Here is a 25743-nt window from a genome sequence, read left to right as displayed (position 1 = left end):
TTCTATGAACCACTTTGAGATGTTTCAAATTTGTGATAATGCGCTATATCAAATGCAAGGATTATTATTATAAAACAAATTCTTGACTCAGCCTAGAAATTTCCCTGAGCTACTTGTTTAATATAATTCCCTGCCCAACAAATACTGTTCAGTCTATCCATTGTTCGACCCAAACAAAAGCTGTGATCCTGGAAATCCAAAATATGAAACAGAAACGCTGGAAATCCACATATGTCAGTGAGCTTCTGAAAGAGAAAAATAGATTTGTGTTTAAAACCAGATGAGTAACTCTGTCCCTTAGTCCCTCTGACTCCCCCACTCCCTCCCGATTTTCAAAGCCCACCCCCCCCTTTGACTGTGTTTTTGGTCACTTCTCCTCCCATTCTCTTCAGATCTCATCTCCTCAGGTTGGTTGCTCAACCAACTATATGAAGCTCTTTGGAAGGCGCAATATAAATGTAAATGTTATTGTGTTGTATTGTGACCCATTATCAGAGCTGACAAAAGAGAGTATCCAGAATTGCTGAACCCCACCTGGAAGTAACAGCCCGCTTCCACTTTCCACTTGTAACATTACATGTGTGAGCATTATTATTATTATGTTACTGCAGTTTAGATCACTCTGTAGAGATAGTTTCTGAGTGGTTTTCAATGATGGGTCAGTCAATCCAGACCAATACTACTGCCACGTTATGCTTGAATGGATGTACTTTTCTTTGTGTATTCAAGCTTCCCATTTTGTGCACTGGGTATCTTGTCAAGCCATTTCTGAATCATCTTATTAACAGTCCCATTTGCATGAATGATTATAGCAACTTTGCTTGTCTTGTACTGCCACATGGGTCTGTGTTCAATTTGTACGTTAACATACTTGCTCATCTTCTCTCGTTCCTTATTTCAGGTGTTGTAGTGACTTGGAATGGCCATATCAATGATACTGTATGTACAATTTTTTTTAATGATATCTGGTTTATTACAGATAACTGTTCTATGTGTATGTACAGTACTTGTGAGTCCCAGATTATTGTAATGTTACCTTTTGATGTTACTTTTGCTGGTTGATGTTCCTACCATCTAGTCTTTATGTCAATATCGAAGTGTGTACAGATTGTTCAGTGGATATATTTAGTTACATTGTTAGGTTAATTCAGGTACTCTGTTTACGCTAGGGCTGGACATGGTGAAGATATGCTGCTATTATTTTTATAATAAAATCCATGACATTATTTGAAAAGAAAATGAAGCTTCTCCTAGTGTCCTGGCCAACAATCCTCCAAATACAATTGCTCACTTACATTAGTTCAACTAAAGTTTGTGGCAGAAAATTGCATATTCCAACTGCCGTCTATGCAAGGAAGTGTTTTCTAATCTCCCCTTTATTTCCCTTTATAAATTATATATATAAATTGTCCTCTCCTATTACTGACTTGCTGATCAGCGGAAATAATTTATTACTTTTTACCCTATTGCAATCCTTTATAATCTTGAAATCCTTTTATCAGATCACCACTTAACTCTCCCATCCTTAGTGAAAACAACCTTAACTTCTCAATTCAAGTTCAAATTAATTGGCTTCTCATCCCATATTGTTTATGGGGCATGGCTGGCACGGATTAGCTTCCATGTTTGCCATAGCAGCAGTCATTTTCATTCCTAAACAATTATGTTTTTTAAAGCATTTTGTGATGTTTATTTTTACACGGCAAGTGCTATATGAACTCGAACTGTTATTGCCGTATTATTATTATTACTCAGCTGTATAATTTATGAATAGCATAAACTGCAGGGGACCCAGAACAGACTTCAGCACAACACAACCAACTGCAGACTGATCTTTTTCTATTTATCCACTGTATTTCTATTCCTAACAATTTTAATCCAGCAGGACAATTTGCTGTTAGCTCCGTCGTTCTATTCTTTAAACATCTCATAAATAGAACTCTACCAAGTATCTTCTGAGAATCCAAATAAACCATGGGCTTGAAAAAATCCATTCTCAGGAAAGAAACTCATCACAGGGAAAAACATAAAGTGCATCTCCTGCAGGGAACCCCTATGTACATCATGCTGACTTGCTAGACCTTGGCTCCAAGGTGATCTCCAAGGTGCAGTCCTGTATTGGTTAGAGTACTTGCCTCGCAAGCGAGAGGACCCGGGTTCGATTCCAGGGCAGGACAAAATCTTGGGCAGATTGTCTTACTCCACACACCTCTGTTTACCCAGCAGTAAGTAGTCGACTGTCAAATTGCTAGTCGACTGTCAAATTGCTTTCCAGGGGTAATAATCCCTCCAAAAAATATAAAATAAAACAATAATAATAGTTTGGTCACTCAATCCACGACTATTTGTAGGACAATACTGCGCACAATTAGCTGCTGCGTTTTGCCCATAAAATACGCAGTTAATTCACTTTATAATATATTCTGTGAAGCGCTTTAAGAGGTCTCAACGATGTGATAAAGTGAGATATCAAATGCAAGGATTATTATTATATTATTATCTCAGGTTGGAGTCAAGCCCTAGGGAGTTAGTATGACATATGTGGGGTTCCTGTGGGAAATATACTTCATATCTCGAGGTGCTATTTCCTGCAGTGAGGCATCACATACATCCTAACTAACGCTACCACTTTCCTGATGAGAGTTTTTCTAGCCTGTTATTCACACTAATCTAGTTTCTTCCTAAAAGAATTTCAGTCAATTCATGAGGCACAACCTAGTCCTAACGCGGATCACTTCCTATCTTACTTACTTCAAATCTTACTGAATTGCTTCAAATCTATCTTATTTTAAACGCTGCTGAAACTCTCAATCATACTTTTAACACCTTATGCCTCAATTTTTCCAATGCACTCCTCCTGTCTAGATAAATTGATCATTCTCTTCATGACTGTTTGTGGGACATTACTATGCACAAATTACCTGTGAACTCTTTGAGATGTTTTGACATTCTAGCCATGATATTAAATGCAAGAATTATTTCACGACATTACTGCAAGATTATTACAAGAATAATAAGAAAACAAATCTAAATGTATTCAGGAATGAAGGGGAGGGAAAGAAATCTTGTGGGGAACAATAATGTTGGTGGCTTAAGTACTTTAAATACCTTGATTAATTGATGGAACATAGCTGATACTGAGAAATGAATCTTTAAATCACTGGAATCTGCAGCTTTTAAGATATCAATTATGCAGAATTTCCTGAACTTCTTACATTGAGCCAGAGTAATCCTCTTTGCATGTTAAACCAAGTTCAATCTTAAAAGGCCACTGACTGACTTCTGTGGGCTTCACATAGAGTGCTGATGTCCTTAGACCCTATTGCTGGCATATTTGGCCTGATTGATACTATATAAACACTGCTGCCTGAGACAAAATAGGGAAAAAATCAAGATTATGTCAAGTACTTTTGGGGAAAAACTGAAGCCTGGAAAGGCACAACATTGTTCTGGAGCTGGGTTCTGATGGGTTTGTATTGGAGTCCCCAGCAGGAAAGGCACTTTATGTCCGGAGATCCCTTTCTGCTGACAAGATGCCATTCACGTTTTCCCAATTGGCGCTCTTTCAGCCCCATAAATGCCCGTAAAATTTCTCCAAGAAAATTTGCAAAATAAATGGTTGAAGTTGCTGATTTTATGAATGAATCAACGCAAGACTATGCATCTGAGAGACTATGATACCCCCACCACCACCCCCAAATGTTCATTGCCTCGCCTGTATCATCAAACCCTCCATGCTTCTTCTTGACAGTGGTGGGGGGAGGTAAAATCATTAGTAGAGTCTCCTCACCATCACAGGTCAGGAGAACTGTTTGTGTGCCCATTGTGTACCCATCAGCCAACAGCTTGAGTGCCATTGGTAGGAGTTCTGTCAGTCTTCTGTCTCCCTCAGTCTGAGAGTGCAGTGCTCTCATGATCCATGTACTGTGTATAATTTTTACTGTTTCCAGCTAGCTTTTCTCCTTTCCCACTCACAAGATCAATAACACGTGAAGCAGAGTAAAGAACAAAATCATAATGATTTTCTTTGGCTAACCAGCTTGCAATTATATACAGTAATGGCTTTATTGTGGGATCATGTCTGGAAGCGCTTTACAGAGAGAGTATGGATCACCGAACATGGAGACAGGAGGAAGGTATGACTGATAATATGGTAAATAATAGTTAATACAATACAAAATTGCATTTGTATAGAGCCTTTCAAGTTGGGAGGACATCCCAAGGTCCTGGGACTAGTAAAGAGGAACTAGTAAAGAGGTACTGAATATGCCGTTTGTTCTAGAAATAAAATGAACTGTTCATAAAATGAACATAAACAGTGAATATATAACTGACTTATGCAAATGGCATATAGTATTTCCTAATATAAAGGTTTAAATAATAATAATAACCCCTGAAATAATATGGTGCCTTTCACTTTGGGAGGATATTTCAAAGTGCTTCACAGGATTTAAGGTAAAGTGTAGTGATGTATTTGTGGGAGAAACTCAACAGCCAATTTGTGCACTGCAATATCCCACAGTCATGATGTAAATCACGCATTTTATCTGGGGGATTAGTGGCCAGGACTCTGGGAAACATTTCCTTTTGATTAGACCCAATGGGATCTATAACATCCACCCAAACAAATAGACAGACCTTAGTTTAACGTCCTATCTGAAGAACAGCACCTCCAACAATGCAGCACACCTCAAAGACTGCATTAGAGTGTCAGCCTCAACAAAGATTTACAAATAAATGTACAGCATAGAAACAGACCATTTAGCCCAACCAGTTCATGCTGGTGTTTTACTACACACAAATCTTCACCCATTCCTCCCACACACTTCTATTCCGCTCTTCCTCAAGTGAAGGTCTAGCTTCATCTTGAATGCATCCACAACATCTGATTCAACCACCAAGTTCCACAATCTCACGCCGCTCCACATGTAATAGTTCCTCCTAAATTTTCTTATAGCTTCCTTAGTCACTGTCATATCTGCAGGAGTTTAAACCAGGTAAGACGTAATGTGGAGAGCAGGACCATGTCTAGCAGCAATAAAGCCTATCTCAGTGGCGCTGTCTGCATCAAAAAACACTGCATCAGAGAAAACTCTGCATGAAATGCTAAAGTATAAGGCTCAGAATCACTTGGTGGAATCAACATTTCCAAATGTGGCTGTTGTTCTTTGTACTTTCTTAACATAACCAGTAATAGTCTGTGGTGAACTCTCGTTCTCAAAGATGAATCTCATCAAAAACTCGCTCAGATCCACGATGATCTAGGACAGCTTGAATGCACTCACAATGGTGTCTATTGAGCACGATTTGACAAGTAGATTAAGTTTTGATCATGCAATTTTGATCATGTAGTTAAATGTTTTGCAGGAGTACCTTCTCCTCCCTTCTTGCTTTTATTAAAAGGAAACGACAAACCTGTGTTAACTCATTCAGGTGTCAATGGTTCTTTAAAGCAATAGATTGACATAATACCAACTTTACTTTTTAGGGGTCAGCCAGGTGTCTGACACACAAGGGAACAAACCATATATATATACAACCTATACATGGACATTTTCCTGTACCTGGAATGGAATGGGTACTTTTTTCCTGGAGAGATTTAGCCATTTTACATAAATCAGGAGAGTATTTGTTTACAATGGCAAGAGCGAAGCTTGCCATTGATATCACTATCTGGCAAGCTTTCTGCTTGTCCAGCTAGGACCACCATCCTGTCAGAGCTTTGCTTTGTAGGGTTAACAGAACCTGGGTGAGAAGAATCCCAACCTTCCCCACCCTCATGAATGGTCTGCCACTCCAAATCCAACCTGCCAATAAGGTAGGTTGGCTGGGCTGAGATCAGCTGTGCTGGAGGACTGCAGATTCACAAGGCTGAAGAACCTGACAACTGATTCACTGACACCAGAGAGTTGACTTGATTCCGATATTCTGTTGCCAGGCATGTCACCTACTTAGTGTCAGCTCAGCTTCAAGGAGACTCTGATTATCTCAATGCAAGGAGAATAGTCACTGGCTCATTATTTGATATCCAATAAGCATAGCCCTCACTGGATAGATAGCAAATACCAGGAACTCCATTCAGACCTCTGGGTGAGCAGCTCAGTACAGCTCAGAGTGAAATGCATTGGCAGCATTGACAACACCATCCCCTACCCATTGAGCGATGGTTCCACCAGTTGGAAGCGTGGAGCTTGAGAAGCAGCTGCTTACCCCTCTGCATGGGGGATCCCAAGCCGCAGATCAGTGGTGGCCAACCAGAAGTGGCCCATGGGGCCGTCAAGACGCAGCTCCTCGAATATTCCCACAAGTCCAGGTAAGTCTGTGTTCGATCAGTCGTGTGTTTTCAGTTTTTTTCTTGATTGAAAATTCACTCAAGAAAATGTATTTTGTTGGTCAGCCAACAGAACTCCCTGCAGACCTGCCTGCAGACCTCCTGGTGAGCAGTACAGCTCAGCGTGAATGCGTTGGCAGCATTGCCAATGTACTCCTGCCCACAGCTAGGACACCATCCCTACCCATTGCCCTAGATTTATGAGCATGTGTTCATGATCCTGGATTCCAGGGAACACCTTCCAGCAGCTGTGGTCACAAGCCTTAAAGTTTCCACATCAGTGATTTGATGGATATCTGCCTTTGGTTTGGCAGAAGGACCTTTAAAGGACAGTCCTGATGTTCTAGAGAACCAAATCCATTGTTGAGGGGGGTTGTGTTCTTCAGCCTACACTGACTTATTGTTGGGCCAGTGGAGTCTGTGGAGGGAGGAGAGAGAATGTTTTTTTTTATTTACTAAGGCCCAACACATGAGGAGATTGATCATATTAATTATTTATAATAACATTATTAATACTAATCCTTGCATTTGATATAATACCTTATCACGTAGTTGAGACATCTCAAAGCGCTTCACAGGATACACTGTAAAGTAGATTGACCATGTATTTTGTGGGCGAGACGCTGCAGCCAGTGGCACACATCAATATCCCACAGTTAGTGTTGAGTAACTTTATAATAGGATGCAGTTATAATGAGAAGTTCATTTTTCCTTCTTTTTGACTGATATCAAAGAAGCCAGCTTGACTGCCTTCCAGAATCAAATTTTCCAGAAGTGTCTTACAGCACTGCAAAATCTCCAGCTCAGACATGACATTGTGCAAATCTGGGTCATTTTCCCCCCAATTGACGTGCGAGATGTGATACAATTGTGCATTGGTGTGTGAAGCTGGAGAGCATCAACGTGAGTTAATGCATCAAGAGCAAGACAGCAGTCAGGCCAATCGGGCTTCAAATTATTCAAATATGATTTGCTGTATCTGTGATGTTTTAAAAAAAAATTATTCGAATGCATTTGACAATGCGTCCTGTTTTCGGATGCACAATTTGGGATTCATTTCATCGGATCCTTAATTTGTATTCGCTTTTTATTTTGAATCCATTGTGAACCCAAATTAAAACAACCCACAATAAAAAAAACGAGAGCTGCAAACATATTTTTTTTCTTTCAGGCTTTTAATCCGCTAAATTTCACATTTATTAAATAATCCCTCCAAAACAAAACAATAATAAATTGGTCATTTTCAATCTACGACTGTTTGTGGGACATTGCTGTGCGCAATTGGCTGCCGCGTTCGCCCACAAATATACAGTCAATTCACTTTACAGTGTGTTCTGTGAAGCGCTTTGGGACGTCCTCCCGATGTGAAAAGCGCTATAGCAAATGCAAGGATTATTATTATTATTATTATTGCGCTGATGTCACAGGCTTGGAAATAAATGCACTGATCAGATCTACAGCTCGACGAGTTATGAATAGGGGCTGTTATTCAGGGAACTGTGTTTCCTGTTCATTTCTGGCGTGTGTTTTTTTCATGCAATATGCAGAATGTGTAACCTAGCTGGCAAACGACCCGCTGGATGGTTTGCAAAGTGAAGGTGGGTGGTTTAAAATGAGCTGGATTTTAATATGAGCAGCTGGTGTGAATTGGATGCATTTGAAACTCATTTGTTTTGCATCATCCATTTGCTGCAAAGCCAAGCACCCAGCTGTGCTTTTGAATATTCTGTCGATTTCAAGGTGGAATCTGGTTTGTGAGCAGTCTTGAATGTTTGCAGCCTGCGTGCTTCCCCCCCTTTCTCTGTGAGGTTTAAAGCAAAATGGGTTTTGGTATTCGATGTGCACAGCAGTAAACGTGCACTGCTCATTGCATTTTGATACGTGCTTTTCTCTTTTTGAGTTTATTGGAAGCGTTTGATCCCCTCTCGTTCCCAATTGAGATTCTGAATTGGGGCTTCACTTTGAATCATTGGATTGTGTTTGTTTTAACATATTTTACTGTTGCGATGTGTAAGGGGTTATCTTTTTATATATAAATGGAAATGACGCGCAGTTAGCTGTGTCTGGTGCAGCAGACGGTCTGTCTTGGCTTTGGTGCAGCGGAAGGGCTGATGCAGAAAACTGACCCAAATAAGCAAAGTGCTTCCTCCATCAGCCGCCTCACCCGCTGTGGCCACAATTGGGCGGGTTTTGTTGCACTGTACAGGGGTAAAAACGCCCTGGGCGGGTGCCTAAATTTTAAATTATACCTGCAATTTATTTTTCCTTTGAAGATCCTTTCTTACACAGTTTCAAAAGCACTAACCTAAATTGGTCACTCTGCTACCCATAGAAGGCAACACATATTGGGCTATTTTTGGGCTAACTATTTGGTTGACTTTGGGCTAGAGATGTATTTTAATTTCTGGCCACCCTGGTCACCCAAAGTAGTCCCCAGCCAGAGAGCCCAGGCAAAGCCACCTTTGGTGGAACATTTTGGCTCAGATCATCATTGCCCCTCACCTACTCAAACATTAATTCAGATTTTCATTTTGGTTGAATACCAGCAATAAACATTGCTGATTTCCTAACCCCGGCCCCCCTCCCTCCATACACATGGAAATGACTGATTTCTTATCAAAGAAAAACAATTTGTGTTGATGAGACAGCTCAATCGCAGCAGACTTCAATCTGTCTCTGTGAGAGTGGAGGTTGGGTGAAGCTGCTATTTAAATAGAAGAACCTCACCCATCAGTACTTGTGGGTAGGACCGGTGGTAGAACTCAGTTTGGGACTTCCTCCCGACATGAAATGCATTATACAAATGTAATTTGTTGTTGGGGAAAAAGACAATGTACTTCAGACACTTGTCACAACGCTTCAATCGAGAGTGTACTTAAGATAATTAAATGGTTTAATCTGATAAATGGCGAAGAACTATTTCTACTTGTGGATGATTCCAGGACAAGAGAGTGTTTCATTTAAGATTTTGACTAGAAGTGTGAAGGGGAATGTTGGGAGGAGGGGGTCAATTCTCCCAGAGTTATGAGAATATGCAATGAATTGTCAGCAAACCAGTCTTTATTCCAATCCATACCTATACTTTTTTTTAATGGTCATGTGGAAACCCATCACCATGCTTGAGTATTCACACCAGAGTGAAGTTCTACATATGTATGCCATCTATACATGGAAATGTCACTGTCTGGAATAGAATCCCTGGAGGGATCCACCCTATTTACCTAATCCTAATGCTGTTGAGGATTAAGATCAAATCGGCGAGAACCAAGGCTTGAGGACCCCAGAATGTGTGTTGGGGGTACTGCTGCAGTCTAACCAGCTAAAACTGTGTAGCTTGCCATTGAAAGCAATGTCTGGCAAGCTGCTTGTCCAGCTAGGATCATCTTATCTGGTAGGGCTTTGGCATGCAGAGTTAACGGGAGCTGAGTGGGAAGAATCCCTACCTCCACCCCATCACCGTGCCCCCATCCCTATCTCCACCCCCCTTCCCTATGAATATGCTGTTTTGCCAACAGAAGATGTGCCAAAGACAAGGGTGTCTTTATGTGCTTTCATAACCATTCCCTACCCACACATTTTCAGCAATCTTACCAATTATTTTAAAATTGGTTGAAGGAAAGAAATTAATTGAGTTAGAGTTGTTTCCACTAGAGCTTAGAGGTTTAAGGGGTGATCAAATAATGGGTTTTCAAGATTATGGAGTCCTGTAGTCTTAGTGGTTAGAGCATTCGCCTCACAAGTGAGAGGATCTGGGTTTGATTCCTGGCAGGGCGAAACATTGGGCAAGTTTCCTTACTCCACATGCCTGTTTACCTAGCAGTAAGTAGGAACCTGGTTGTTAGTCAGTTGGTTTCCGGGAGTGAGAATTCCTTCAAAATAAAAATAATTTGGCCCCTCAATCCATGACAGTTTGTGGGATACTGCTGTGTGCAATTGGCTGCCACTTTTCACCCACAAAATCTACAGTCAATTCACTTTACAATATATTCTGTGAAGTGGTTTGAGACGTCTTGAAGGTGTGAAAAGGCGCTATATCAAATGAAAGGATTATTATTATTATGATGATGTGATAAATCAGGGTGTCTGAATGCCCACTGCCCCATTATTAGGAGCAGAGAGCCCAGAGTGAGCTACGTCCGGAGTGAGGCGAGGCCAGAGTGAGAAGGAATTGGGTGAGAGTGGGAATTGCTGTGGGAACTGCTATCGTGAGTGTTCAAGTGTTGTGCTGCTAAAAACTGTTTAAACTGTTGATACCGTTGGTAGATTGGTCTTGTGGTGAAACTCTACAGGGAGCAGCTGTAGTTAATTTGAGTTAGACTTAACCAATAACAAGCAATATACTAATTAATCACTTGATTTGGTGTTAATTCTAACTTACTGCTGACCAATTGGAAACTGGTTGCATCCAGAGGGTATAAAAAGTGGATAGCCGCTAGAGCCTTACTCAAGCAGAGAGCCCAGAATGAGGTGAGGCCAGAGTGAGAAGGAATTGGGTCAGAGTGGGAATTAGGTGTAAGGTTGTAGTATATCTTCTAATGACAATAACATAGGGATAAAGAGAGAGGAGAGAATGACCTGGAGGGTGATGTGTGAGGTATGTGGGAGTTGATGGACGGCAACCTGAGCCTGGGCGACTTCATCTGCAGTAAATGTCTGCAACTGAGGAAGCTCCAGCTGAGAATAGCTGAGCTGGAGTCTCAGGTGGAGACACTGCACAGCATTAGAGATGGGGAGAGCTTCCTGGACAGTTTCACCCTGGAGCCAGACACTCCCACGAGTCCCAGGGAACATTCCGTTGCCAACCACGGACAGGACTGGGTGACGGTCAGACAGGCACATAAGGGGACCCGAAAGAGAGGGGCAGAGGAACCCCAGGCTTGTCCAAAAGGTATGAAATACTTGCAACCTGTGTGGACAAGGAAGTCTGTGAGGAAGATGGGCAAACTTACCCCAACACCTCTATACAGGAGGCCACACAAAGGGGAATAGTCAGAAGGAATATAGTGGTAATTGGGGATGAGACAGTCAGGAAGACTGATGCGCTTTTCTGCAGCTGTAGCAGGGAGACAAGAAGACTCTGTTGCCTTTCTGGGGCTAGGGTGAAGGACGTCACTTCTGGGCTGGAGAAAAATGTGAAGCAGGAGGGAGTGGATCCAATAGCTATGATTCAATTAGGGACCAATGATGTAGGTAGGACAGGTAGGGACGAGTTGAGAAACAAGTTCTGGGAATTGGGAGTTAAGCTGAAGAGTAGAACTTCGAAGGTATTAATATTGGGATTATTACCTGAGCCAGGGGCAAATTGGTACAGGCAAAAAAAAATTAAGTAACTGAATACCTGGCTAAAAGAATGGTGTGGAGGGCAGGAGTTTCACTTTATAGGCCACTGGCACCAGTATTGGGGGAGACAGGAGCTATTCCAAAGGAATGGACTCCACTTAAACAGGGCTGGGACAAATGTCCTGGCAACACAAATAAATAGGGAGGTAGACAGGGCTTTAAACTAGTAAGGGGGTGGGTGGTAAATTTGATCACTTGTAATCTGTCACAATTAAAATTAGGACCGATGAAAGTGGGAGAGCAGATTAACCAGAGAAATGAGCAAAGTGTGTCATGCGGGGAAAGAAAGCCCAAGGATAGGGTACTGGTGAATAGGACTAATAGCCCGAAGTCAGAATTAAAGGTGCTATATCTGAATGCGTGACGCATTCGAAACAAGATAGATAAGTAAATGCACAAATAGAAACAAACGGGTATGATCTGGTAGCCATCATCGAGACATGGTTAAAGGGAGATCAAGGGTGGGAGCTAAATATTCCAGGGTATGTGGCGTATAGAAAAGATAGGCAATGTGGTAAACGAGGAGGAGGGTGGCCCTGCTAATAAAGGATGGGATAAAAACAGTAGAGATGAAAAATTTTAAATCAGAAAAGCAGGAAGTAGAGTCAGTATGGGTAGAGGTACGTAACAAGCGGCAGAAAACTCTTGTGGGAGTAGTTTATAGACCCCCGAACAGCAGTCACAGTATCTCTCAAGATATAAATCAGGAAATTAGCAGAGCATGTAGTAAAGGAAAAACATTAATTGTGGGTGATTTTAATCTGCACATAGATTGGGACAACCAAATTGGGAAAAGTATGATAGAGGAAGAGTTTATAGAATGTATTAGGGATAATTATCTAGATCAGTATGCAGAGGAGCCAACCAGGGAACAGGCCATATTAGACCTTGTTTTGTGCAATGAAGCAGGGCTGATCAGCAAACTAGAAATGAAGGCTCCTCTAGGGCAAAGTGATCATAATATGATGGAATTTAGCATTAAGTTAGAGAGAAGCAGTTAAGTCTGAAGCAAAGGTTTTAAATTTAAGTAGAGCCAATTTTGTTGGTATGAGAGAGGATTTAGCCAAAATAAACTGGGAAATTAGACTTAAGGATTCGACAGTAGACCAGCAATGGCAGACGTTTAAGGAGATAGTGCAAAATCTCCAGTGAGTATGTATTCCTTTGAGGAATAAGAATGCCACGGTAAAGGTGGCCCAACCGTGGCTAACTAGAGCAGTTAGGGAAAGTATAAAGTTAAAGGAAGAAGCCTATAAAACAGCTAAGATGAGTAGTAAACCTGAGGATTGGGAGAACTTTAGGGATCAACAAAGGAGAACCAAAAAAGTGATTAAGAGGGAGAAAATGGAATATGAGGGCAAACTAGCGAAGAACATAAAGACAGACTGCAAGAGTTTTTATAAATATATAAAGAGGAAGAGGCTGTCAAAGGTAAATGTGGGTCTGCTACAGGCAGAGACGGGGGTAATTATAGTAGGGGACAAAGACATGGCAGAGTCATTAAACAAGTACTTTGCTACTGTCTTCACTTTAGAAGACACTGAACCTACCAAGAATAGAAGGGAACCAAAAAGACAATGTTAGCGAACAACTTGGGGGAATTAATATTAGTAAAAAAATGGTTTTAGGTAAATTGTCAGGTCTTAAAACTGATAAATCTCCTGGACCTGATGGCCTACATCCTAGGGTTTTAAAAGAGGTGGCTACTGAGATAGTGGATGGCTTGTCTATGATCTTCCAAAATTCTCTGGATTCTGGAACGGTTCCCATTGATTAGAAGATTGCAAATATAACACCGCTATTTAAGAAGGGTGGGAGAGAAAAGATGGGCAACTATAGACCAGTTAGTCTGACATCAGTGGTAGGGAAAATTCTTGAGCCCTTAATTAAAGATGTCCTTATGGGATTCCTGGAAGACCATAACAAGATTAGGCAGAGTCAACATGGCTTTACAAAAGGGAAGTCATGCTTAACTAACCTCTTAGAGTTTCTTGAAGATGTATCTAGCAGGTTAGATAGGGGGGAACCAGTAGATGTAGTATATTTATATTTTNAAAAGGCATTTGCCAAAGTGCCACACAAAAAGCTATTGCACAAGGTTAAGGCCCACAGGATTAATGGGAAGATATTAGCATGGATTGAAGAGTGGCTAACGGGTAGAAAACAGAGATGGGATAAATGGGTCATTCTCGAATTGGCAAGATGTCACAAGGATCAGTGCTTAGGCCTCAGCTATTTACATCAATGATCTAGACCAGGACATTGAATGTAACGTATCTAAATTCGCGGATGACACTAAACTAGGTGGGAGAATAAGCTCTGAGGATGATGCAAAAAGATTGCAATGGGATATAGATAGGCTAGGGGAGTGGGCGAGTAGGTGGCAGATGGAATTTAATGTGGGGAAGTGTGAAGTTATTCACCTAGGTAGAAAAAATAGAAAAACAGATTATTTTCTAGAGAGGGAGAGATTAGATAGTGTTAGTGTTCAGAGGGATTTGGGTGTCCTTATACACCAGTCTCAAAAAGTTAGTTTGCAGGTGCAGCAAGCAACTAAGAAGGTGAACGGCATGTTAGCGTTCATTGCAAAAGGTTTAGAGTACAAGAGTAGGGAACTCTTGCTGCAACTGTATAGGGCCTTGGTGAGACCGCACCTAGAGTATTGTGTGCAGTTTTGATCTCCTTATTTAAAAAAGGACATACTTGCCCTAGAGAGGGTGCAGCGTAGATTCACTAAGTTAGTTCCTGGGATGAGGGGACTGACCTATGAGGATAGGCTGAATAAACTAGGGCTATATTCTCTAGAGTACAGAAGAATTAGGGGAGATCTTATTGAAATATATAAGATTCTTAAAGGGCTGATAAAGTAGACACTGAGGGTTTGTTTCCCCTGGTAGGAGAATCTATAACCAGGGGTCACAGTCTTAAAATTAAGGGTCAGCCTTTTAGAACAGAGTTGAAGAAACATTTCTTCACTCAGAGGATAGTGAATTCATGGAATTCATGGAAATCACTACCCCAGAAGGCTGTAGATGCTCAGTCCTTGAACATCTTCAAGGCTGAGACTGATAGATTTTTAAAAAATAGAGGGATTAGGGGATATGGGGATAGGGCAGATAATTAGCGTTAGGTCTGAAGATCAGCCATGATCTTATCGAATGGCAGGGCAGGCTCGAGGGGCCAAATGGCCTACTCCTGCTCCTAATTCTTATGTTCTTATCCAGATGAAGGTGCTGGAAGTTACAGACAGGTGGAAGTTAAGTAAAAACACGAATAGAAAAAAAAGAGGGGGCTGGGAAAACTCAGCAGGTCAGGCAGCATCTATGGAGAAAGGAAAGTGAGTCAACGTTTTGGGTCCACGACCCTTCGTCAGAACCTGCTGAGTTTTCCCTGTTTTTGTTTCAAATTCCAGCATCTGCAGTATTTTGCGTTTTATTCAAGAACAGGATTAGGTTTGGTTGGCTGTAATACCAACCTCAGTTGAATAGCCTGTCAATATTCCTGCTCAAGATAAGTGATGAATGAACACCTACCTGGGGGTAAGGTATCAATGGAACCTTTGGATTAGGAGAAAAATTGGTAGAAAAAAACAATTAAAAAATTTCCTCATCTCTGTAGATATCCTTAGTTGTTCCTCTTCAACACTTCTGGAGTTTCATTAACTGTCATTCCTTTCAGCTGATGTTATTTTACATGTACTCCAAAGGAGAGAATGCAACCTACCAACTGAGCTATGTGACATAATATGAGTAGAGTGACCTTACCCTTGCCTGGTGGATCATGAAACATAGTTTAGGATGATTCTATATGTGGGTAACAAGATTGCTCAAATTCTGTTACTACATGAATCAATGTTTGTTTAGTGTGCAGGACATCACTGGTACTGTCATTGTTGAATACCAAGGCTGTAAAAACATTAACAATTAGTAGTTAGTCTTTGGAAAGGAAGCACATACTGACAGTGAGAACATAATCCCTTGAGATCAGTGAAACTCAGATGTTTATAGCCAAGTGCTTCAGAGTCCCAATAATCCTTATGGTCTCAGCCTTAATCAGTTGGTTTAAAATTTAAGTTTGTACAGAATTTGGAAACAGTTCCTTGTAGATATTGTGGAAAACTGACTCCCAAATTAATTATTTTTAAGCTTTTCCAAAATTAAGCACAATCTTAAATTTAAGACTATAGTCTCAAGACTAAGACCATGAAGGATTTCCAGCCATGTTACGGCAACATAACTCAATTGTGGTTATACGTCTGCTGTATCTAAACCCCAACAAAGACCACTGTCCAAAGTATGAGATTCAGCTTGATCTGTGTAGCAAAAAGCGAGATGTATAATTATCACTGAGTTTAAGATATGAGGAAATGCAGATTCAAAAGGCAGACATGAGTTAGTGAAGCATGGTTGCAAGCACCAGGCGAGATAAGTGTTGGAAGTTTCAGGATCCTCTCTGGACCTCATTGAGCAACAGATCCTTGCTTGTGATTTGCACCCAATTTTTCCTGCTCCATAGAAAAGTTATAAAAACAAGACATGATCAGAAAAGAGAGGTCAACACTTCAGTTGTGACCACCAGCTCTTTTGGAGGATGGTACCTGAAAAGCTCATCTGAAAAGCTTTCTTTTTCATTAGATGATTGAATTGTAGATATCCAGGATCTATAGTTTTGCTTTCTATCTCTGCTACAAGATACGATCAGGTTTCTCATCAGTCATGACAAAGTGATTTTCTGTACTCTGATTTTGCACTAAGTGGGTCTGTAATGTGATCAGACTTTTGTTTGTTGTTGGATAGAGACAACTGGCCATTTCTAAAGATCAATAGGCCTGACTGTAACAGCCACACTCGGTTAAATGACCACATCCCCCAAAAAGGACACAGATATAGAGTTAAATAAATTAATGTTTATTTAAAATAAGGTGGTTTGCAGGTGTATTTTTGTCTGTATTTTGCATTGAACACAGAGAAAAGAGAAGCCACAATTGGCTTCCTGCAGTGAATACTGCAGACTAAACAGCAGTTGCAAGTGTCTCCCCTTCCCACACAGGCTTGACTATAGATTGAGCATGTTCAGCCACTTCATTCTATTGTACTGGCGCTAGATATAGTCCTAAACTTTACCATTGTTTGCCATACGTCAATGGCACAAAACCTGCCCTAATTTAGTTTGATCAATAATGCATGCATGCTTAATTTTTACAATACTGTATGGATTCCATCTGCCTTACTTAGGTCACATAATTCATATTTTTAACAGGCAAAACAGAAGAGATTTAAAAGACAAAAGCCCACCACTATTGACTTGGCTTGATTACCTGATTACTGGAATGTCTTGCCTCTTTACAGATTACTCTGCTAAAACAGCCAAAAGATGCAACGTGGAATGAAACTTATGGCCGCTGGGTATTTAAATTGGTTTGTTCAGATTCTCACTTTACTCTAAACCTCCATAGGTTTGACCAACATATACTTTTAACAAAGTACCATATATATTTTTTTCCTGCAGGTTACACTTTTATATCATTCCTCAAACACCCAGTTTATTGGCCAGGGTGAGGACCACTTTCAGAACTGGCATAAAGGCAGAGATTTCACTGAAGTTACTGGTGCTGACTATGTGCGTGTGGATGTTTAAACCCTCAGCATAGTTGTGGGTTTCGATGCTCCTCGCAATACTGTGCAAACCGCCAATGATGGTTGGTGACAGCTGCAAAAGATGGGGGAAAAAAAGCAAGTGTTAAAACTAATACAAGTTGATCCTAATCTTGAGCTGTGATGCATATCTTGCCTTTGGCTCACTATCAAAGCCGCTTTTTGCTGTACTTCACCCAGCAGGCACTGCTCTTTAGGATGACCTCAATGACCTGTTATTACACAGCAGATGCTTTCTCTCACAAGCCCCCTCCCTATCCCGGCCCTGGAAGATCTACCGATCCACAAAAGAACTTACATGTACAATTAAGTCCAAGGTTATGTTAACCCTGAATAAATACCTTACCCAGCGAAGCGGGTGCCTTTCATTGTGCAATGGACAGCCAATGAAATGGATTATTGATGATTCGCAGGTACCAATCCAGTACTCTGTCCCCAGCAGCCACAATTCATGCCTGAGCCTTGAGTCGGGCATTTCAACATATCATTTCAACCAACCCTTATTCTCTCTGCACACCAGCACCTCACAGAAAGGAATCACCTGATAGTCACCGATTTTCCTATCTTTAACTCAGGCACTGAGGCAAATCATTGATCCAAAACTGAGATCAGACATAAGGATTCAAAATTTAATCTTCTAGAATAGCTTAGTGCTGCTTTAGGGCAGACCAGATGGATTGCAAGTATTTTCAAGTTCTGTACATTAGGTTGTGCCTTTACCTATTCAACCTATCAGTAGAGCTTTGATTTAGAAATCTCTTGCATTGTCTCTCTGTGCTCGGTTTCTGTAGTTCGCACCAGGTTGAAGTAGACATTATCCCCATTGAGCAATTCATGGTTTAAGCAGTGCTTCATACCTGGCTGAAATCTCTCTTGCAAAGATTGAATATGGCAACATTTTCCGTCAATGGATGTGCATCAATGGGTAATGTCTGGGTAATCGGATCCTGGTAGGTTACTTACCACCTGGTCCCGGAGCTTGTCATACAGGGATTCCAATCGCTTGTTGGCGTCGTCCAGTTTTCTCTTGGTTTGCTATACACAAAAAGCATATAGAGCAAATTATATTGAATAGATGCAAAAAATATTTAAAGTTATCAAATGCAGTTTATTTCAACAATTACAAAATAGAACTCTAAATCACACGTGGTCTTCCCCATTCTATCCAATTTTTGACATCTTCAATGTCTCCTCTCCCTGAGGTGGTGACTCATGTTGAACAATAATGAAAAACACATGCTGGCAGAACTCCACTATACCAGTACTGCACTGGCGTGTTAGCCTAGGTTGTATAGATGGTAGAGGAAATGATCTTAATGTATTACAATGGCAGGTAAACATTACTGAACAGAATGGGCCTTTCTATTCAATCTGGGGAGAGGTGGAGAGAAGATCACAGACTGACCCAGTAACACGCTTTACAACAGGGATCACTATACAATTGTCTGGAAGGGAAACCTTGGCTAATTTGGGGACAGTGAGGCTAATTGGTGGCCCCACTAACTTGCCTTGGGCCTAACTGGGACGATCCTGGTTTGTGAGGCTCAGTAACATTTCGTGTGATGAATTTATCAATGAGCAACCGGAGAAGATCAAACAGTTTAACATAAGCACTATTTTAAAAATCACCTGCACCCTTAGCGCTGGAGTCATCTTGAATAACGTCTAAATAATTGGCAAACTATGTCTATGAGTTAATCTCAAGGAGTGTTTAGCCCACAAAATAAGATGTACACCTGCCATCGGTGGCCGAGTTTTCAGACTCTCTGCCCCCACACTCTGGAACTCCATCCCACAGTCCCTTCGCCCTGTTTCCTCCCTTTCCTCCTTCAAGGCCGGTCTCAAGACCCTCCTCTTCGATCGTGCCTTCGGTCGCACTCCCACCTCTCTGCCTTCCCTCACGCCTATCCTACCCCTCCCCCATGCTTGGGTCCTGACCCCTGATTGTCCAGCGCCTTGGGACGTCCTCCCGACGTGAAAGGCTCTCTATAAATGTAATTTTGTTGTTGATTGCAATACACTGAGGTCATTTTATACCATCTACAACTTAGGCTAATACTCCAGTGCAATACTGGGAGATTGTTAGGATCCAATTTTTTTGGCTGAGATATTAAGCCAAGTTCTGGTCTGGCATAGGGTAGAACAGTAATGGGTAGCAGAGTAAAGAATAAGATAAAGTACAATATAGATTAGGATAATGAAGTGTAGGGTTTAATACTGCACATAATAGGATAGTATAGGGTATAGTACAGCATAGACTAGGACAATACAAGATATAATACAGCGTAGAATCTGACAGTAAAGAATAGGGCAGGATAGCAGGTCAGGATAGACAGTACAGCATAGAGTCGGATAACATAGGCTTGTGTACGTACTGGATCTCCAGCTGCAGTCATACAGCGCTGGATCAGCCCTTCAAATGTGGTCTTCAGAACAGCATGCTCTTCTGGAATGGGCTTCTTGGCAATTTTCTCAGTGGTTAGTGGTTGTACTGGCTGATAGGAGAAAAATCAGATACTGTGCACTTCTCGTCAGATAGTAGTGACCCATCTTATCTTTTTTGAACCACAATGTATCACAAAGTTTTCAACACAAAGAGCTTGGCAGCAACAACAGTGACTTTGTAAACAGACTGGCCTCTCTACTCTACACAGTGCTCAGATATACCAGGTTGAGTAGGGTGTCAGCTTCTCCTGCCACTTGCCTGGGGTCATAGTGGGGCACGGAAAAGAGAAAAAGTGCTGGAAGTCTGAAATGTAAACACAAAATGCTGGAGATATACAGAGAGGGAAGGTACATTAATAATTCAGCATTAGTGAAACATTACACTCAAAGCATTAACCTATATTTCCCTTTTAGATGCTGATCACTGGACTGTGTATTATATACATACACACGTTCCTCCAGCGATGGGAGAAGGCTCTGCATGGTCAACAGGAATGTGAACACTGACTGATTTTCTCTACATGATCTGAGGCCAGGTTCAACACTCTTAGCTATCCATTCAGATCAGCAAACTCAGGACAGACCACAGATCGAATCTGACACATTCCTGGCCTACATGGCTCTAACTGCTCAATGGGTAAGCGTGTTGAGCCATGGGGATGGGGTGGGGAGAGATTTAACAGGTTTAAGAACAAAAGCAAACCTTGTACCAAATGCATATATTTTACGCACCTGCATAATGTCCCCAGTAGGTGCACCAGGTGCCTCCTCTGAACTGTGCTTTGGTGTCTGTAGTGTTGGTTGTATCCCTGTCTGAGGTATTGCTTGGTATGGATTATGATGCACCTGCTGGCTTGGGTGCTGCTGGAATGAAGCTTGTAGTGGAAGATGAGCAGAAGCCTGAGGCAGCTGCTGCTGCATTTGGACTTGAGGGTCTGCCATCGGGTTCATGATGGGAGCTGTGATGGGTGCAGGGGGAGTATAATTGCCTGGAACCTGGAAGAATATTGTGAGTTAAAAAGGTCAGGCTGTAGAGTACTCTGGTTGGGCTGCACCTCGAGGAGTGAATACAGTTGTGGTCACTGTAACACAAGGGGGAGGTGCAAAGGAGAGAAATGTGGATGATCACCTGTGTTAGAACAATGAACCTTGAGCAATTATTACACAACTAGAAATCTTGAATGTGATCTTAAAAAAATGGCCTGTTGAGCCATTTATTAGATCACATTCAATTTTCCTGCTTTTTCTCCATATCTCTCAACACTTGTACCTATCAAGTATCTATCTCCTCCCCTTTAAAGATCCCGATTGATTCTGGATCTACGATCTTCTGTGGCACTACATTTCACATTCTCACAACTCAAGAGTGGATCTTATAGAGGTACATAACATTTTAAATGGAACTGAAAAGGTAAACCCAGACAATGCTTTACGATGTACCAAAACAGTATAACAAGAGGACATAGGTTTAGATTTGCAAAAGGTAATTTTGGAACCGATACTAGGAAGTTTTTCTTGACTTGGAAGGGAATTAATGACTTGAACATGTTTCCAGGATGGATGGTTGAGGCCAGGACTTATTAAAAAAAACAACTTGATGATGTGATAGGACAGTACAGTGGGTGTAGTGGAGGGATGAGATCAGATGGGCCGAAGGGCTTTTTTCATGCAAACCAAACTTACGATTTTAAAAAAAACACCCTAATTTGCTTGATAAGTAACAGTGAAGAACAAAGCACTATTCAGCTGGGAAGTCAGAGCTATAATTCCTCTCTCAGTTTGACGTGGAGTCCTGTAGCTCAGTGGTTAGAGCACTCACTTTGCAAGTGAGAGACCTGAGTTCAATTCCAGGCAGGGCGAAACCTTGGGCAAGTTTCCTTACTCCACACGTCAAATAATAATCCCTCCAAAACCAAAAATAAATTGGTCATTTTCAATCTACAACTGTTTGTGGGACATTGCTGTGCGCAATTGGCTGCCGCGTTCGCCCACAAATATACAGTCAATTCACTTTACAGTGTGTTCTGTGAAGCGCTTTGGGACATCCTCCCGACGTGAAAAGTGCTATATCAAATGCATGGATTATTATTATGATATACTAATACTTCAGTAAAGAATACATAGCAATTGATAAACAGGAAGAGGGCATTTCAGCCTGTTGAGCCATTTATTAGATCACATTCCATTTTCCTGCTTTTTCTCCATATCCCTCAACACTTGTACTTATCAAGTATATCTCCTCCCCTGTAAAGATCTTGATTGATTCTGGATCTTCTGTGGCACTACATTTCACATTCTTACAACGCTTTGTGTTAAGAAATGTTTTCTGATCTCACTTCTAATGGGATTAGCTCTTAATTTTAAGTTATTGAGGCTGAAAAAACACCTTGTTACTAATGCTTCACTATTGGTATGTACTGGAAGAGACATGTCACTTGCAGTGAACTCCCCTATCACCCCACCCCAACTGTTCCCATCACATTGCAAACTTCCCTGTTCACTTTCTAAACACCTACCTCTAGGCAGTTTGATGTTTCTGGCTGTGAGGCACTGATGATGTGGTGGTTGTGCTATTTGGTCACTTTTCAACCTCTATGTTCCCTTGTTTTGGTTTCCTGTAGCAGAATGAAGCACTCCCCTCCCCCATCTAACTTGTCAATCCCTCATTCAATTGAAACACCTCAATCAGTTACCTGAAAATCTCATATGCACATCGACAATTAACAATAAGTGATGAACGTATAAGTCAGTTACAACTTTAATAATTGAACATAAAACTGAAAACATACCACAATCTTTTTCTTTGGCATCCTGCTTAAAGCCGGAGGATCATTCCAACCATTCTGAGGTCCTACAGAAAAGAATTGTGTGTCTTTTAATCTGAATTACATACAGAGAACAAATAAAAATGTTTACATGAACTTGTACCTCAAGTGTTCAAACAGCAGTCTCATCATCAATTTTAAAACTCTGTTCCAAATTGTTACCAAATGTCCATTACATTTTAATTGTCAAGAATTTAACAAATTAAGTTAGTAAGGAAGAACTGGTTTCAGACAGCAGTGCGACTGAATGGTGGAGCACTTTGAAGGAGGATTTATGTTTATAAACTGCGCTTTTATTTTTCAGTTTTCAATGCAAATATGAATTAGCAGCACTTGTGGTGGTATTACAAGTATTAACTGCAGTGAAGAAACTGCAATTGATCCAACACACACTGTCTGTTTCTCGTCTTGTCCAGCAGATAGCACTAAATCAATGAAATTGAGTTCAGGGAATGACAAAAATCAAATTACAGTCAATTTCATAATTGAACAAACCAGTTTCCCGGTTGTTCTCCAGATAGATTAGAAAGGTAAACAGAGCAGACATTAACACAAGCCCACTCCCTCAAACATCTCAACTTTGTGTCCTACTCATGTAACTGGATCAAACACACAACAGGTTACGTCTTATAGGACCTTATTGCACCCAAATGTCTCATAATACCTCCAGGATAATTAATGTCAAGAATAGTGACTGTTTTGCAGGGAGTGTCAGCTTGGGCTAGAGTTCAAACATGGGCATGAATGTATAATCCTGCAACACATAGGCGAGAGTGATAAGAACTGAACCAAGCTGAACCCTAACTCAGAAATGACCTTGTCATGTGTTGATAATTGTTGCTACTTGTTCACCTCTCAATTATCATTAGATCTTTCTCAAGTGTGTGACCAGCATGTACATGAGCAGACACTGTTGCCCCCAAAAGCAAGAGTACAGTTTCAAGGAGTGGTTTATTCAAAGTCTCTGGAGGCATGAGAATTAAACTCTCCACTCTATCCCCCTGCGCTCCCCACCCCCCCAGCCTGTGTTTGAGAGCTGAGCCCGCCTGCATAGGTGGGAAATGTGGTCATTTCTCAGAGATTCGGAACAACCTGCAGCCAGGAACACTTGAGAGAACAGTGGATAACCTGTGTTTGAACCACATGTGGTTGGTGGCAGAGAGAATGGGGGTGGATTTGGCAGACAGTTTCCCGTGGTACTGTGGAGCCACTTGCACTGAGGCCACCCCGCAAATCTAATACAAATAAGGCAGGAAAGGTTCACTATCACTGTGCCACCCACACACCAGCAACTCCATACAACCAGGTGGTGATTGGTTACAAGCAGGGTGCTTCAAAACCCTGCGCCTGCCAATGACATTATAACTTGTAGTAAAGTTGCAAAATACTTTGGGGTAAGAAATGATTATTTTCCACATCCTGATACTTGTATCAGGTTATAATTTCTGACATAAAATATTTCTTGTTTTACAGCCCACAGAGGATCGAAACCAAATCCATAAACGAGCAATACAGGAGCACTTTTCTTAGGCTATAATGAGGATTTCAACAAGGTCATCTTCAAAATTCAATGGGAACTTTCCATCTCTCGTTTTTTTTTTCCCCTTGGAATTTTTTTCCTCGGCTTCAAAGTTATCCTGAAACCCCATAAGTTTCCATGACGTTTGGAATCAAACCTGATCAGAAGAAATCTTCCAGTAATTCCACCTCCTCAGGATCAATAGCAACATATCCAAGTCAGGGGACAACTTGATGACAATGAAAGTGACTTTTAATTCAACTGGGACAATATATGTCTTGAATGAGCGTTAAAATGGAGAGGTAGGTTGAGAGAGAATGGTCTGATGAGCTGTGTGTTTTGATCCCTGATGCACTGTGGACTTCACACTATCCAAAACCTCAATGGGCTTTAGAACGAAGTTCAGAATTGCACACATCTTCCCACCCAGCACTGAACTTCAAATCACTTCTGTTTAGAGTGCTGCAGTTCCCCCAAATTCTCACTCCATTCACCAGAGCTCTGAAAATCTACCTAATCTTGGCTATTTTGTCATAAAATGCAAGATTGGGCAGAATTGTGAAAAAATCTTAATTTTGGAAGCCAGTTCTTTTTAAGAAATGAGGTGAACCTGCTTAAAATTAAGACTGAATGTAAGAATGTTCCACTATTTTGCATGATCTCAAACCTTAGGAGAAATTGTTTTTTTTTTACAAAGAGTAGTTGGGATTCTGAACCCCAGCTGTTGCGGTAGCACTTTTTAATACAGAGGAAGGAACGGCCATTAGAGGCTGTACTGTATGTGAGCAGTAGCTCTCATCCCCATTATTGTATAATACTTGTGCATTTAATAAACATTAAAAATTACACACCTGAAAACTCATCATATTTGAAACTGTGTTTGATGCAAAGACGTGTGCAGTTCTGACCTTCCATTTATACCAATTAAAATACAGCTTACAAATAACTGAAATAATTTAATGCAATATTATCAAATATTCTTAGTTTTACTCATTCGTTGTGATTTGCTGTCTGCTAAAATTGGTTTTGAATCAACAAAAATGATTCCAAAAATCAAAGAGAATTTCAGAAGTAATATTTGACCAAATCTAGTTCACCTTCTAAAAAATCAGTTGGGTCCTGGGGAAATATGTTTCCTGTAGATAAAAGCAAAATGAATTCAGCGCAAAAAGAGACACATACTTTAGTTACCTTAAATACTGATGGTTTTGGGGCGGTATTATTGGATAAATCAAAAGTATAATAATAATAATCCTTGCATTTTGATATAGCGCCTTGTCACGTCATTGAAAGTTCTCAAAGCGCTTCACAGAATATATTGTAAAGTAAATTTAGTATATTTTGTGAGTGAAACGCTAGTTGCGTGCAATTGTGGATTTTTTTTAAAAGTAATTATTACCTCCGGAAAGCAATCTGCCAAATGACTAATAACCGAATTCCTACTTACTGCTAGGCAAACAGAGGGATGTGGAGTAAGGGCACTTGCATAAGGTTTGGCCCTGCCCAGGAGTCGAACCCAGGACCTCTCGCTTGCCATACGAGTGCTCTAACTACTACTCTACAAGACTCCAAAGTGTATATTATTAAAAGTAATAACCCCTTGGAACGAATACATCTGCTCGTGTTTCT

General features: G+C 40.9%; 1 protein-coding gene across 1 annotated transcript in view; it reads right to left on the bottom strand.

Moving 5' to 3' along the window:
* Window positions 1-16557: 16557 nt before the first annotated feature.
* Window positions 16558-25743, bottom strand: part of sec31a (SEC31 homolog A, COPII coat complex component) — a 53413-nt gene continuing 44227 nt past the window's right edge. Inside the window, exons 24-29 of the mRNA XM_042340526.1 lie at window positions 25212-25250; window positions 22560-22621; window positions 20503-20766; window positions 19701-19820; window positions 18289-18360; window positions 16558-17380 (exon numbers count right to left, since the gene is read on the bottom strand). Coding sequence (XP_042196460.1) covers window positions 17201-17380; window positions 18289-18360; window positions 19701-19820; window positions 20503-20766; window positions 22560-22621; window positions 25212-25250 — 737 coding nt within the window. The 3' untranslated portion in view covers window positions 16558-17200. The remainder of the gene's footprint in view (window positions 17381-18288; window positions 18361-19700; window positions 19821-20502; window positions 20767-22559; window positions 22622-25211; window positions 25251-25743) is intronic.

Source organism: Callorhinchus milii, unplaced genomic scaffold (genome assembly GCF_018977255.1).
Source record: "Callorhinchus milii isolate IMCB2004 unplaced genomic scaffold, IMCB_Cmil_1.0 Scaffold1, whole genome shotgun sequence".
Lineage (NCBI taxonomy): Eukaryota > Metazoa > Chordata > Chondrichthyes > Chimaeriformes > Callorhinchidae > Callorhinchus > Callorhinchus milii.
The sequence above is the reverse complement of the archived record's forward strand: the minus strand, read 5'-3'. Positions and strand labels throughout refer to the sequence as shown.